A 13,326-nucleotide genomic window follows, 5' to 3' on the forward strand; every position below is an offset into this window, starting at 1 on the left:
TTTACCATTTGACATTAAGGGAATAAATACTGGGTAAGTCTTAGACCTCAACTGTGTCATGTTCACATAAAAACTAGAAAACTAAATCAAAGCATCGAGAAACTATAATAAGATAAGATGTGATTCATCCCACAGGATGTTTCTCATTTCCTGCCGGGAACAGTCGTCCTCCTCTAATCATCTCGTCGTCTTACCCAGTCTCAGCAGCTGAGGCTCTTGTATTCCCATGTGCTCCACCATGCAGGTGATTTCTTGACCTGTTTCCTGCTTGTAGTCCAGGTAGGAGTGAATCTGGCTGGCTGCAGTACAGGTCATAAGCTCCACCTCCTCCATGTTAGTGGGCGGGACCCGTCAAATCATTTATTTTCAGTGATGGTTATAATGTTGATGAATGTTCAAGTGTCAGTTTTTTGGATAAGTTTAGTTTTAGTTAATTAGTTGACACTATAGAAACAGGATGTGACATAATGCCGACTACCAGTTGCCATGCCAACTGCTCTGTGAAGCAGTCCCGTGGGAAAATAAGTCCAGTGTATAATCCATCATCTCCTTGTAACAGGTGGAGGTAGAGCAGAGCGTAGTATTAATTAAACTAAAACATGAGTGAGTCTGGAGGAAGTGTGGGCGGGGCATCAATATCACGGCTCCACGTGGCTCCGCCCTCAGACCGTACTGATCAGACTCTGGATCCAAACTCACAAGATGGCGCCGCCCGTATCCCCGGGAACATAGAGTCAGTTTGACCAATGAGAGGAAGAGGAGACTTTAGCTGCAAAATAAAACACACAGTGACATGAAGACACACTGTCGCCCATAAAGCTGTAATAAAATATGTTTTACCTCTTCTAATAAAATGATTATGATTTATTCAGAGGAATGTGTCTGGGGATTTCACCCAGAAACCTTGTGGTATGTAGCCTGCCACCTGTCAGACAGCTAACATTGAAGAGAGCTGCTTGAAGAAACGATGAAGACAACGACTCCAAAAGTGATGCAGACTAGTCTCAAAGAAAGACAGACCCGAGCTGATCCAGACCTCGTCGGCTTCATGGACTCATGGAGAGGAAACAGAAACAGATTTAGAAACAAGACCAACAACAGCAAACGATCATAACGATGTCAGCTACAGCACTCTGAGATCCTGACTGAGGTTACTGAGCCAGAACATTAGGACCAGTACTGTGAATGACACATACATGAACGCTTTAGAGGCACTCGGAGATGTTTTACATTTGTGCATCAAAATGACAAAATATCAGATTTTGACTCAAGTTCTGGAAGTAGACAAAGAAAACAAATAAAACAGAAATATTACGGCACAAACATCACATTTATTTTATGACATGAGACAGGGTTTGGTCAGCGGTTCAGCTCAGTCTCTAAGAGAAACAAATCATCTGTTTTATTGGAGTCGTTGTACATTAATATCATATGGATGGGAGTTGAAGGTGTTTTTTCATCTAAATATCAGAGGTCTTGATAAAACCTTGACTTTATGATCATTCTAATCTTTACCTTCATGAGGAAGAAAAACATATGAGTTTCAAATAAACAGAAGAAGGCATCAGGGATCAGGTCAATTCTTAAGAAAGCAGCAAATTACCAACCGCCCACACCTCACATTGTCTTGGCTAGATTAGTTTACTGAGAAACTTAGTATTTGAAAGCAAAATATTTCCTGTGAATTTTGATATGAAATCTAATCTCATTTGCAGGTTTGACCATGTAAACAACAAGTATGTAGCTGAACATGGTCAGAGGTAACAGTGACTGAAGACCAAAATAAGAGACTTCCTCTCTGAGATACACCAAACTCTGTATCAGAGATTTCCATATCAGCGTGGACCACGAGATAACATTCAACATGAAAATGAATCTGCACTTCACCATCTCAAAAACAGTTATTTCTTCTTTGTTAGATGGCTGATATTTTAGTTTTGTCCTAAATCTCCAGGCTCTAATTTCTCTGAGAATTTTTTTTTTTTTTTTAAAGCTTGTATTTTGATGTTAAAGAGACACGTGGTACCTTTGAAGCTGTATTATTCATCTAAAACTTCAATAAAATACAGTTAGAATCAAACCAGGCATACAAAGACAGTTAGTACAAGTATAGAAGTGGTAGAAGTAACTATGACCTAGTGTCTAAAAGGATTATATGTAATATACAGAGTACGTATCTGCAGTATTGACATTTTGAAAACATTATATACATAGAGCCTATGGAAAACAAAAAAAAAAAAAACAAAAAAAAAACAAAAAAAAACAAAGATGAGACAAACTCATCCGGACTTTTTGTGTTTGTAGAAGACGTCTCCTCCAAGTGTTCAGCTCTAAATGATGGAGGAGAGTTTAGGTTTTTATCACCTGAAGGTCACATGACTAGAGTCTGGTAATCACCTAATACTCACCTGGACTTGTAGTCCTCCTGAGTATCTCAGATAGTCGTTCAGCATAAGAGATATATTATTGTGCTTTAGACAAAATCCCACCTGGGATATCCACATGTTCTGAGTGATTGTTTGTCCTTGTGGCTACAGTATACTCTACATAACAATGGCAGATTCTTCTAATTAACCTGCTCTCACTGATGCTCTTCTCACTTGGCATTAGATTTCACTTCAATGATTTGAATAAGATTAACATTCATGAAAAAAAAATAAGCAGCTTGTGGCCCATGGAAATTTTTTAATCTTTTTAATTACAAGATGTTTGGGGTTTGACTCTGTTTTGGGGTTTCACTCTGTTCTTCTACAGATGAAATCTATTGATAGTTTTCTTTTTCTTCAGTGGAGTTAATTATTGAAATAAGATGGAGGTGCAGACTCTGACATTAACATTCGTCCTGGGCAAACCGATCAAAATGTCTGCAGTTGCATCACAGTGATCTGATCTCAGACATCAACAGATCACCAGTGACCTGGTTCCTCTGAAGATGAAGCTTCCAGGGTTCAGGTCTACTCTGAGTCTTTGTCTCTAAAACAAATCTGATGCATGTGGAGACACATTTATATTAAGACCAGGTGGAGACACAGGGACTGAGAGGTGGACAGGTGAGATCAGATTTACCAAGTTGGATGTTAATGAAAGGTCAGAATGGGGCCCTAGAAAGTTCTTCAGCTCTTGACATGATGACACACTTTAGTACTGTGAGTTGTTCGGCTGTACCTTCAATCGGCTAGGCTTTCTATTAAAACATTAATTCATCTATCCTTTTATCTGACTTTTCACATTATTGTTTAGTTCATAGTTGTCGCAGAAACAACAAAACCATTGCATTATGATGTACATTGAACAGTTCAACTAATCAGTTCATTTATTAACTTAATGGGCATTGCAGCTACAGTGAAGCTCAAACTAAGTCATCAAGGGTAGACTAAATAAAACACTAGAACACAATCAGTTTAAATAAAGGCCTGTGGGTTTTAGTTATTTGGACCTGATGACGTCACCACTGAGAGTATGAAAACAGCTGAAGGTTTTCCAAGTTTGCGGGGGAGGAGCTTTTTAACAGGATATAAGTAAAGCTGTAGGCTGGAAGCTTCACTTACGATTCAAGACTTTCATTCAACTCAGCTGAACTACAAACCTTCAGCAGGTAATGAAAAACCTAAAGGAGAGTTTGGATCTCATTTAAACCTGTTAATCTTTTCATTTAGTTTTTAGTATTTTAGTTTCTTAAATATTGAAACTGTAAACATTTCAGTCAGTTTTTAAAACTTGTCTTAAAACCCATTTTTATTCCTTGGCCTTTGACCCAGCATAAGACCCTGCTTTTTCTGCTTTTGTTTAGTGCTTTTATTGTTTTATTGTTTTATTGTTTTTAGTGTTTTTAGTGTTTTATTGTTTTTAGTCTCTTAGTGTTTTTACTATTTTATTGTTTTTTAATAGTTTGCCTCACCAATGTACAGCACTTTGTTTCAGCTGTGGTTGTTTTTAAAGTGCTTTATAAATAAAGTTGAGTTGAGTTGAGTTGAGTTTATGTCTTGTCTTTGTTTAAAAGGATGAATGTGTTAAAAACACCTGCTTTACCTCTGAGAGTATGACTTTGATTTAGAAAGTGTTTGGTTTTATACATGATGCTTTCTACTTAACTCAGGTTGGAGACATGGATTCAAATGAGAATGTGGCAGCTCTGGGTCGACCTTTCTCACTAGGGATGCTGTACGATGCCCGGCATGATAAACTGTTCACAGGTAAGATGTGACTTATTGTGGCAATTTATGAAATTAGGGATCCTATAACAAATTCTGTACATTACAATGTAAAAGATATCCAACAAATTTTTGAAAAGTTTTAAGAGAATCTATATAGCCAACCCAAAAAATGTTTTAGACCACATAAAATTTCCCAAAGTGAGTGAGGAACAAAATAAGTTTCTAATTAGTGAAATTACAGATGAAGAAATAAAGAAGGCAATAGCACATTCAAGAGTCAAGAAAGCACCAGGACATGATGGTTTTCCAGCAGAGTCGTACAAGGAGATAGAAGATCTACTCACTCCTATAATGAAAGCCACGTATAACCATGTGCTTAAGTTTAGACGTTGAACTTAATATAACTGATATAGTATAGTATAGTGTCTTCAGTATAACATGATGTAGGTCTAAAGCAGCACAAGCTGCAGCACAGTTTCTAAAATGTTTGTACAAGTGAATTAGCTTATCTCAACAGTTTTAAAACAAACTGAAAATTACAGCCTTTGTGAAGGAGGATTTACTGTAGGGCTGTTAATAATAATAACAAATCTCAATTTGTACACATAAAAAATAGGATATGAGCAGATATATACACCAAAAAACAGGGTTTTGTACAGTGACTATATACAATAATGCAGAGTACGGGCCAACCCGCTCAATGAGGCGTCTATATATCTTTGTCTATGTTCACACCCGCCGCCTTTGTTTGCTTTGTTGTTGTTCAGTTGTTATTCAGAGATGACTGATATTAACACGACTATTAAAACCAATAGCTACTGTACCTTTGAGAGTATTAGTGTAAAAACTGACCACACCATCAGATCACAACAGCTCCTCATTTATTGCAGCAGATAATGATTCTAAGCAGAAATTAAAGGGTCTGGTTACAGCAGCAGACTGAGTGTAAAGAGAAAACCAACCACAACCTTCTCTCACACTCAAGCTACAGATTTTATTAACACTTTTAAAATCGACCTGTAGTTTTCTGTGAAGGTTCTCAGTCCTTAAGGAACTGGAGGAATCTGTTTTGATCCTGATCCCGTCTTCCAGAAACCCTACAGGTCCAGTTTCAATTGTTTCAGGTTTGTTGTTGATCTCATACTAATCACACATATGAAACAACATAATTAATGAGAGAAAAGAAATAAAGTTTGTCCCAGAGATTTACTGCACAGGACGGATCTTCATGCTGATGGACTTCAGGGAGTAGCCGTAGCCCCTCCACACCACTCCAGCAGCATAGGTAGAACCATCACCTTCCCAGCGATAAACTCCGCTGGGGTTTGTGGTGTGACAGGTGTTGTACCAGAACACCCCCACATATAGTCTGGAACAGTTTGAAGGTGAGGAGTCCTGATCTTTGTCAAAAGTGGAGAACTTCTGTCCATTGTGATATGTCAGGGAGTCTCCTGTAGAAACATGGAGAAGAAACAGCTGAACTTCAGATATGATGGAGCTAGGCCTTTGAGGGTCTTGTATGTAAGGAGGAGGATTTTAAATTCTATTCTAGACTTTAAAGGGAGCCAATGAGGAGAAGCTAAAACTGGAGTTATATGATCTCTCTTGCTAATTCCTGTCAATGCTCTTGCTGCGGCATTTTGAATCAATTGGAGGCTTTTTAAAGAGCTATTTGGAGCCAGACAGTAATGAATTACAGTAGAAGACTTTTTTACTTCTGTGAAAATTTTTAACATTTTTCATTTTCATGTAGAAAATCAAGATCAACTAGATGATCCCAAGCGATCATAAAGGGGTCCATGCTGTGCCGAAATCGCCCCTGAGCTGGACACAGAGGCATGAGTCACCAGTAGCGCCCCCTATAGACCGTATTGCACCAAACTTGGTGGGCTTGTAAGGAGTCATCCACAGATTATTATTGCCAAATTTCAAGCAGTTTACTGTGGTGGTTTGTGAGATATAAACATGTAGTCGTTGTAGCGCCCCCTACAGCCCGAATTTCACAAAACTTGGCATGATTGTACGCAAACATATTATAATGAAGGTTGTTAAGTTTCATAAGGATTGGGTGAATACTTCAAAAGTTATAGGCCTTGAAGTGATATGAAATGTGTCTGTGTCACCTGTAGCGCTCCTTGTTGACGTAATGTCACGCAACTTGATGGACTACATGAAGTTAGCTATTGCAGTTTTTGAGATATTGAAATGTTGCTTTTGTAGCGCCCCCTAGAGACCAAGGGTCACAAAAGTTGGGGTGCTTGTATAGAATCATATTATTATCAATGACATGAAGTTTGATTAAGTTTGGGTACATACTTCACAAAATATTAGCTTTGGAGTTAAAGTGTGCCACACCATAAAATGAATTAGCCATTAGCTTTGTAATCAATAACCTGCTGAAGTCTTTAGAGAACTTTTCATTATCTTTGTCCATAAATGATACATGCCAAGTTTGGTGAGAATTGGATGAACGGGCTAGGAGGAACCATAAGGGTTTAAGGCATTCTTCCAATATGACGAACTCATTTATTTCACCTGGCTTCATAGATAAATATACTGCACACTAGTGAAAATATTTGCAGTGTTTCCAAACAATATTTCATATGGGAAGCAGGTCAAATATGAAAAGTATCGGTACAGGACCTCCAACACTTTGTTTTACTTACTATACATATGCAAAGAACACGCTAAATAGCTATGGTTTGTCTGTGCTGTAACACCTGAACACACAAATATGAAATGTTACTGTTAATCAAATGAAAGATTTAATTTACAGATAGGTATTTTTTATTTTCTACAGATTTCACACTGTGGGATAAAGTAACTATTGAGAAGAACAGAAGTAGGCAGATTCAGAACAGCAGTACATATGAAGTTACGACATCAGACACCATTGACTCCAAGTCGTCTCTGCTGGATGTTCAAGCCTCTCTGAAGGCCAGTTTCCTGTCTGGCCAGATTGAAGTTGGAGGATCTGCCCGTTATCTGAATGACAAGAAGAAATTCAAGAAACAGAGCAGAGTGACACTTCAGTACAAGGCTACAACTTCATTTGAACGACTGACGATATCTCATCTTGAAGCCAAAAACATGCAAATAAAAGATGTGACCAAGAAGTGCTCTGCAACTCATGTTGTCACCGGCATCCTTTATGGGGCAAATGCTTTCTTTGTGTTTGACAGCGAGAAGTTGGACAACAGCAGCGTTCAGGACATCCAGGGCAGCATGGAAGTTGTGATAAAGAAGATCCCATTGTTTGATTTTGAGGCAAAAGCTAAAGTCCAGCTGACTGATGAAGAAAAAGAATTGACAGAGAAATTCTCCTGCAAATTCTACGGTGACTTTATTCTAGAAAGCAACCCTGCAACATTTGAAGAGGCAGTGAAAACCTACAAGCAACTTCCACAGCTACTTGTCCAAAAGGAAGAAAAAACGGTTCCTGTCAAAGTCTGGCTAACGCCGTTGAAGAGTCTGGATCCAGAAGCTCCTGAGTGTGAAGGAGAGATTTGTGTTGCTTTACTGAGGAAAGCTGAGAATGCTCTAGAAAGCATCAGGGAAATAGAAATGAGATGCAATGATGCTCTGGATGAGGAAGTGGTCAAGCATTTTCCACCCATCCACAAAAAATTGAGCAAATTCAAAGATCTCTGTGAAGATTATACAAAAACACTCAAACAGGCCATGGAGAAGAAGTTTCCTTCCATCCGTGCAGGTACCGAAGATGGTAGCTCTCTGGAAGAACTCTTTGACAACCAGGAGAAGTCACCGTTCAGCCAGGAGAACCTGGACAAGTGGCTGGACAATGCAGAGAAAGAAATCAATGTTGTCAATTTCTGTGTAGAAATTATGAAGGGAACAAAGATCGCCCCAAACGAGTCTGATCTTTACCGAGAGATTCTGGTCCCAGGTGTAGAGCATGCTCTCTGCTTTGTTTTCACCTCTCTGGAAACTGACGACCCCTTCATGGACCAGATGGCCGACTGTCTGCATTGGCATGAAACACAAAGTGAGAAAAAAGTCACTCCACCTACACGAAACAAGTGGTTCTTCTCAGATGAAGTGTTCACCAAGATGAGACAGAAAGCCACAGAATTCTCTAAAATTGTCAAAGACCTGAGTAGCAGCAGCAGATTTCGTTTCCTAGTTGCAGCTGAACCCAATGAGAAGTTCCAAGGAGCGACCATGTACCATTACAAGGATGGCATCCTGATCACGGAGGATTTTTCAAAGCCAGATATTCCTGATCCCAAAGCTGTAACAGACAGACGGGATCTAATGTGGTGTAAGTATCTTTTTGCCAATTTCTTTACATTTATATTTTTTATTTTGTACTCATCAGCATATTGAGGAACTTATTTAAAGAATTAAAATGACTTCATGAGACTGTCAATCAGAGTGAATGGTGATAACTGGTCACAGATTGTTGTCTTGTTCTCTCCATCAGACTACTGTGATCTCACCCTCGACACAAACACAGCAAACACTTACCTCACTTTGTCTGAGAACAACAAGAAGGCGACATGTGGAGACTGGCAGTCATATCTTGATCACCCAGAAAGGTTTGATGGGGAGCCTCAGGTTTTGTGTAGAGAAGGGCTCAGTGATCGCCATTACTGGGAGGTAGAGTTGAGTGAGGGTACTTATGTTGGTGTAGCTGTCACATACAAAGGAATCAGAAGGAAAGGAAAAGGTTCAGAAAATAAGTTTGGAGACAATACCCTATCATGGTATGTTGATGCAAATAAAGATGTAGGGTACAGTGCATGGCATAATGGTAAAGAGTGGTACGATGATAAGCCATCTCCTGGAATCAAACGGATTGGAGTGTTTCTAGACTGGCCTGCTGGTCGTTTGTGCTTTTACAAAGTCACCTCTAACACACTGAGTGCCAAGTACTACTTCGAGACCACATTCACTGAGCCTCTTTACCCAGGGTTCTACATTTACAACATTCACAACTATGCTGCCCTGTGTCTAGCTGAGTAAGAACAGTAGAAAACACCTGCAACCACAATGTTAACTAAATACAAATTCATTATTTCACTCTAAGTTTATATTTGCATATCCGCCTAATCTATGTTTAAAGGTTTTGTGGTGCTAACCCTAACCTTAACTATTAATACCAGTGAGTCTAAACTTTATGCCTCATGTCTCTACTGATACTGGACCTGGACTCTACCAGACCACCAAAGGTCTTGTATCTGGAAGAAATACTTCAGCAGCAGATCCTTTAAGCCACCACCTTCTTCCCAAACTGCATCTAGGTGTCATGGCTTATCCTGCTGTCCACATGACTCTTTGGACCAGGTGACATCTTTTCTTGACTCCAGGGTCTAGTTTAGACACTCATGTTTCCAAAACAATCTTCTGACCTGTGGTGCAGTAGAGTCTCAGTTGGTCTAGATCTCACGTCGTAGCCTTTGTTACCCTCGATGAGCTTTGGGTCCGAACACCTTGTGTCTGGTTCCTGATCAGTACTATCAGTCGTCACGCACCACTGCTGACTGGGACCATCCCTCAAGTCTCAAGAGGTTCCAATCAAGTCATCCAGACAGAACCATCTGGTCCTGGTCCATGGTTCAGTTCTTCATACCTGAACATTGATCCCACATCCACCACAGTGACTGCACCAACCATCTGTTGACTTGCTGTCTGATACATCCAGACCCTGACAGAATATCAGTTTGCTCCATCAGTGAATGGTCATCTAGTTTAGACTCACTGGTGTAAATATTCATTGTTTTTTGATTGTGGTTTTTGTTTGTCTTTTTCAAAGCAACAGAACATTATGTCACTATAACAGACTTTGAGAGAATATACCATATAATCACATTATGTTTCAGAGCATGTTGTTGTATTTTACATAGTTTAGTTGTTAAGGAGTCTAAAGGGGATTCCCAAAATGACTCTAATGCTTCATATATAATCACTAATCCTCAGTCAACATTACTATTAGTTGAGGTGAATATTAGGTAACTAAAAGGTAGTTAGGTAACATGTAATCAGTTATGTTTTTAAATGAGGTGTGAGAAATGTGGTGAAGGTTTTGAATGTTCATTCATTCATTCATCTTCTATACCCGGTTATTCCTGTTAAGGGTCGCGGGGGTCTGCTGGAGCCTATCCCAGCTGTCGTTGGGCGAGAGGCAGGGGTACACCCTGGACAGGTCGCCAGTCCATCGCAGGGCTAACACAGAGACAGACAACCATTCACACTCACATTCACACCTACGGGCAATTTAGAATCACAATTAACCTAATGAGCATGTCTTTGGAAGGTGGGAGGAAGCCGGAGTACCCGGAGAGAACCCACGCAGACACAGGGAGAACATGCAAACTCCACACAGAATCTGAACCGGTGACCTTCTTGCTGTGAGGCATCAGTGCTAACCACCTCTCCGCCCGGTTTTGAATGTTCTTGTTATTGTTTAAGAACACAAGTAACTCAAGTATCTCTTCTTTACTTAAGTAAATGTAGTTGTTTTTATTTGGGATTCACAATGACAGCTATTAAAGTGACAAACCTTAAATATTAACCAAACTAACTAGTTGATGAGGTAAAATAATAAGTGTTATTACTTTGTTCTTTTGGAAATGTAAAGGTTTGAATCTACAGGTTATTTTCATAAAATCAATAAAGATGAATCCTGAGTTGAACATTGTGTACTGTTTCCTGTTTATTGTAAAGTCCTGTCAGGAGTAGGGGTGTAACGGTATTTCTATTCGTCCGGTTCGGTGTAGGCTAGTGGTGGGCGGATCTATCCAAATATCGATAATATCGATACCAATGTAATGAGATCGATACTTAAGTTTCAGTTTCTCTCGTTTCATTAAAGCGGCGACCTGACTGTGTTCTTCTAAACGCTGCTGTCCCAGAGCAGATCAGGCTCATTTTGCTCCTCCTCCCCTCTCGTGTGTTAGTTGTACCGTCACGTGACTCAGCGGCGCCAGGTAACCAAGCTCCGCCCACCGCTACCAGCCAGGTCCGGCCAGCAGCAGCAGAGCATTACACACAGAGACAGAGACGGAGCGGGAGACAAAGAGTAGGGCTGTTTGGTTATATGTTCAGGCTGAAAATGAAACGATAGCAAGTTGTACTATTTGTAAAAAGTCTGTAAGATACAGTGGTAACACAACACACTTGTAAAAGTAGATGGAAAATTTTGAAATCCCCCGCGACCTGGCCCAGACAGACCCCTGAAAAGAAGAAAAAAAAAGAGCACTAAAGAAATGTTGTCTTATTTTTGTATTGTATTGTACTTCCTAAACACTTCCTTACATTATTTATAATATTTGTTGTGGAGTGATCATTTGTACACTTTGTTTATTTAAGAAAAAAAATCAAGAAAGTAGTTCAATGAAGGAAAATATTTATTTTATAATTGTGTTTTAGTTTCTGAACACTCTGCCTGAAAAAAAATTCTTTTTATTTGTTCTCAACTGATCATTTCGTGTTGCTTCTTGAAAAAAAAAAAAAAAAACTTTTATTGTGATAATAAAGTATTTTCTATTTACTTATAAATTTTGCCCAAATACTGTACTGGATTTTAACTCACAAAAAATAAAAATAAAAAAAATAAATAAAAAAATAAATAAAAAACATAAAATCACAAAAGCACTTAAATGCCATGAAAATTCACTGTAATTATTAAAATATTTCAATATCGGTATCGGTGATACTGGCCCTGTATTTACTTGGTATCGGATCGATACCAAATATGGCGGTATCGCAAACCTCTGGTGCACGCAGTTATATGGCGAATACGTCTGAGTGAGTCGTTTATTACAGTTTTTCTCCATTGGTTTGGCTCATTTCTTGAAACCGAAATTACATTCTCAAAACAACATGGACAAATCTCCAAACCACTTGGCAATTGTCCACAACAGAATTGCATTTCTCATTCATTTCATCAAGTTGCAATTGTCTTAGTACATGTCTCAATATGTCATTACATCTATTCAAATGATTAAGTACAGGTAGCCTTCATTTAGCACAATTTCCAAATGAATAGATCTTTTTCATCAAAACTGATTGTCGATTCTCAGTGTAATGGTTGTTCTCTGCAAAACATGTCAGCATCATTTCATTGTGTAAGTCATCACTTGCACAATAGTCTGTTCAATTGTCAAAATTAGTCAAGAACATAATACCATGAATACCATATGAATCTCTTGGAACATTTGATACATTGAGTACAGTAATTGAGTCAGGTGAAACTAGAACTTGACTAACGAAGGAGGTGTTTCACTCATCTCAGATGACCAATCAACTAGTATGTTTAGTTACCTGACAGGTGCTGTCTATGATTGTGAATGCTGCCAAACATATATATATATATAAAGGTTGACCAGGACCATTACCATTTCTGAACATGGAGGTACCTGGCCAAGCAAATGAACAAGGGCAACTGCCTGCTCGAGGAAGAAGAAGAGGAAGAGGAGTAAGGATGCGTGGTGGTAGAATAGGGGGAAGAGGCCGAGGAGCACGAAGACACCATGTTGTCCCGGATGAAATTAGGGCCACACTTATAGACCATGTTGTCAACCACCGCCTCACAATGGCGGAGGCAGGTCGCAGAGTGCAGCCTAATGTGCCTCGCTCTACAGTCTCCTCCATCATCCAAACCTTTCGCAGGGAAAACAGGTATGTACTCATAACAGTCAATAATTGAATTACAGTATATGTTGTATACTGTAGGACAGGACACTGTGCATAAAGCAAGAAATGTGTTAATTTACTCATTTACCTATTCATTTAGAGTGTGTGTGTGTGTGTGGGTGTGTGTGTGGGTGTGTGTGTGTGTGTGTGTGTTATAGGCCTGCAGTAATGTACCTCAATGGGATGTTATGATACTAATAATGGCAAGAAAAATATTGGAAAAAATAAACTATGGACTGGAATACAGTAGTATTCCAGTCACTGTTCAGTGATGCATTAGAATAGTGGTAAAGTTACTGTAAGTAAAGCAACAATACAATTTCATTGGTAACTCATTCTGTAAGAAATACATGAGGCATACATAATGAATGGAGTGTTGTCCTTTGAATTCTATGTCTAGGATTGAACAACAACCTGGCACGGGTGGCAGAAGAAAACTTCTCAGTCAGCGACAAGAACAAGGGATCTGTAACATTGTGATAGCAAATAATGCCATCACATTGCGTGAGATCCG

At 39.1% G+C, this 13,326-nt stretch overlaps 1 protein-coding gene across 1 annotated transcript; it reads left to right on the plus strand.

Moving 5' to 3' along the window:
* Positions 1-4,105: 4,105 nt before the first annotated feature.
* Positions 4,106-9,140, plus strand: LOC311504240 (stonustoxin subunit alpha-like; the record flags this gene model as incomplete). The annotated part of the gene is made up of 3 exons (XM_084567252.1): positions 4,106-4,193; positions 6,955-8,436; positions 8,599-9,140. 3 exons carry the CDS (start codon positions 4,106-4,108, stop codon positions 9,138-9,140), a joined length of 2,112 nt encoding a protein of 703 aa, XP_084423378.1.
* Positions 9,141-13,326: the final 4,186 nt, after the last annotated feature.

This window comes from Chelon labrosus, assembly GCF_963514085.1.
Source record: "Chelon labrosus genome assembly, chromosome: 19".
NCBI lineage: Eukaryota > Metazoa > Chordata > Actinopteri > Mugiliformes > Mugilidae > Chelon > Chelon labrosus.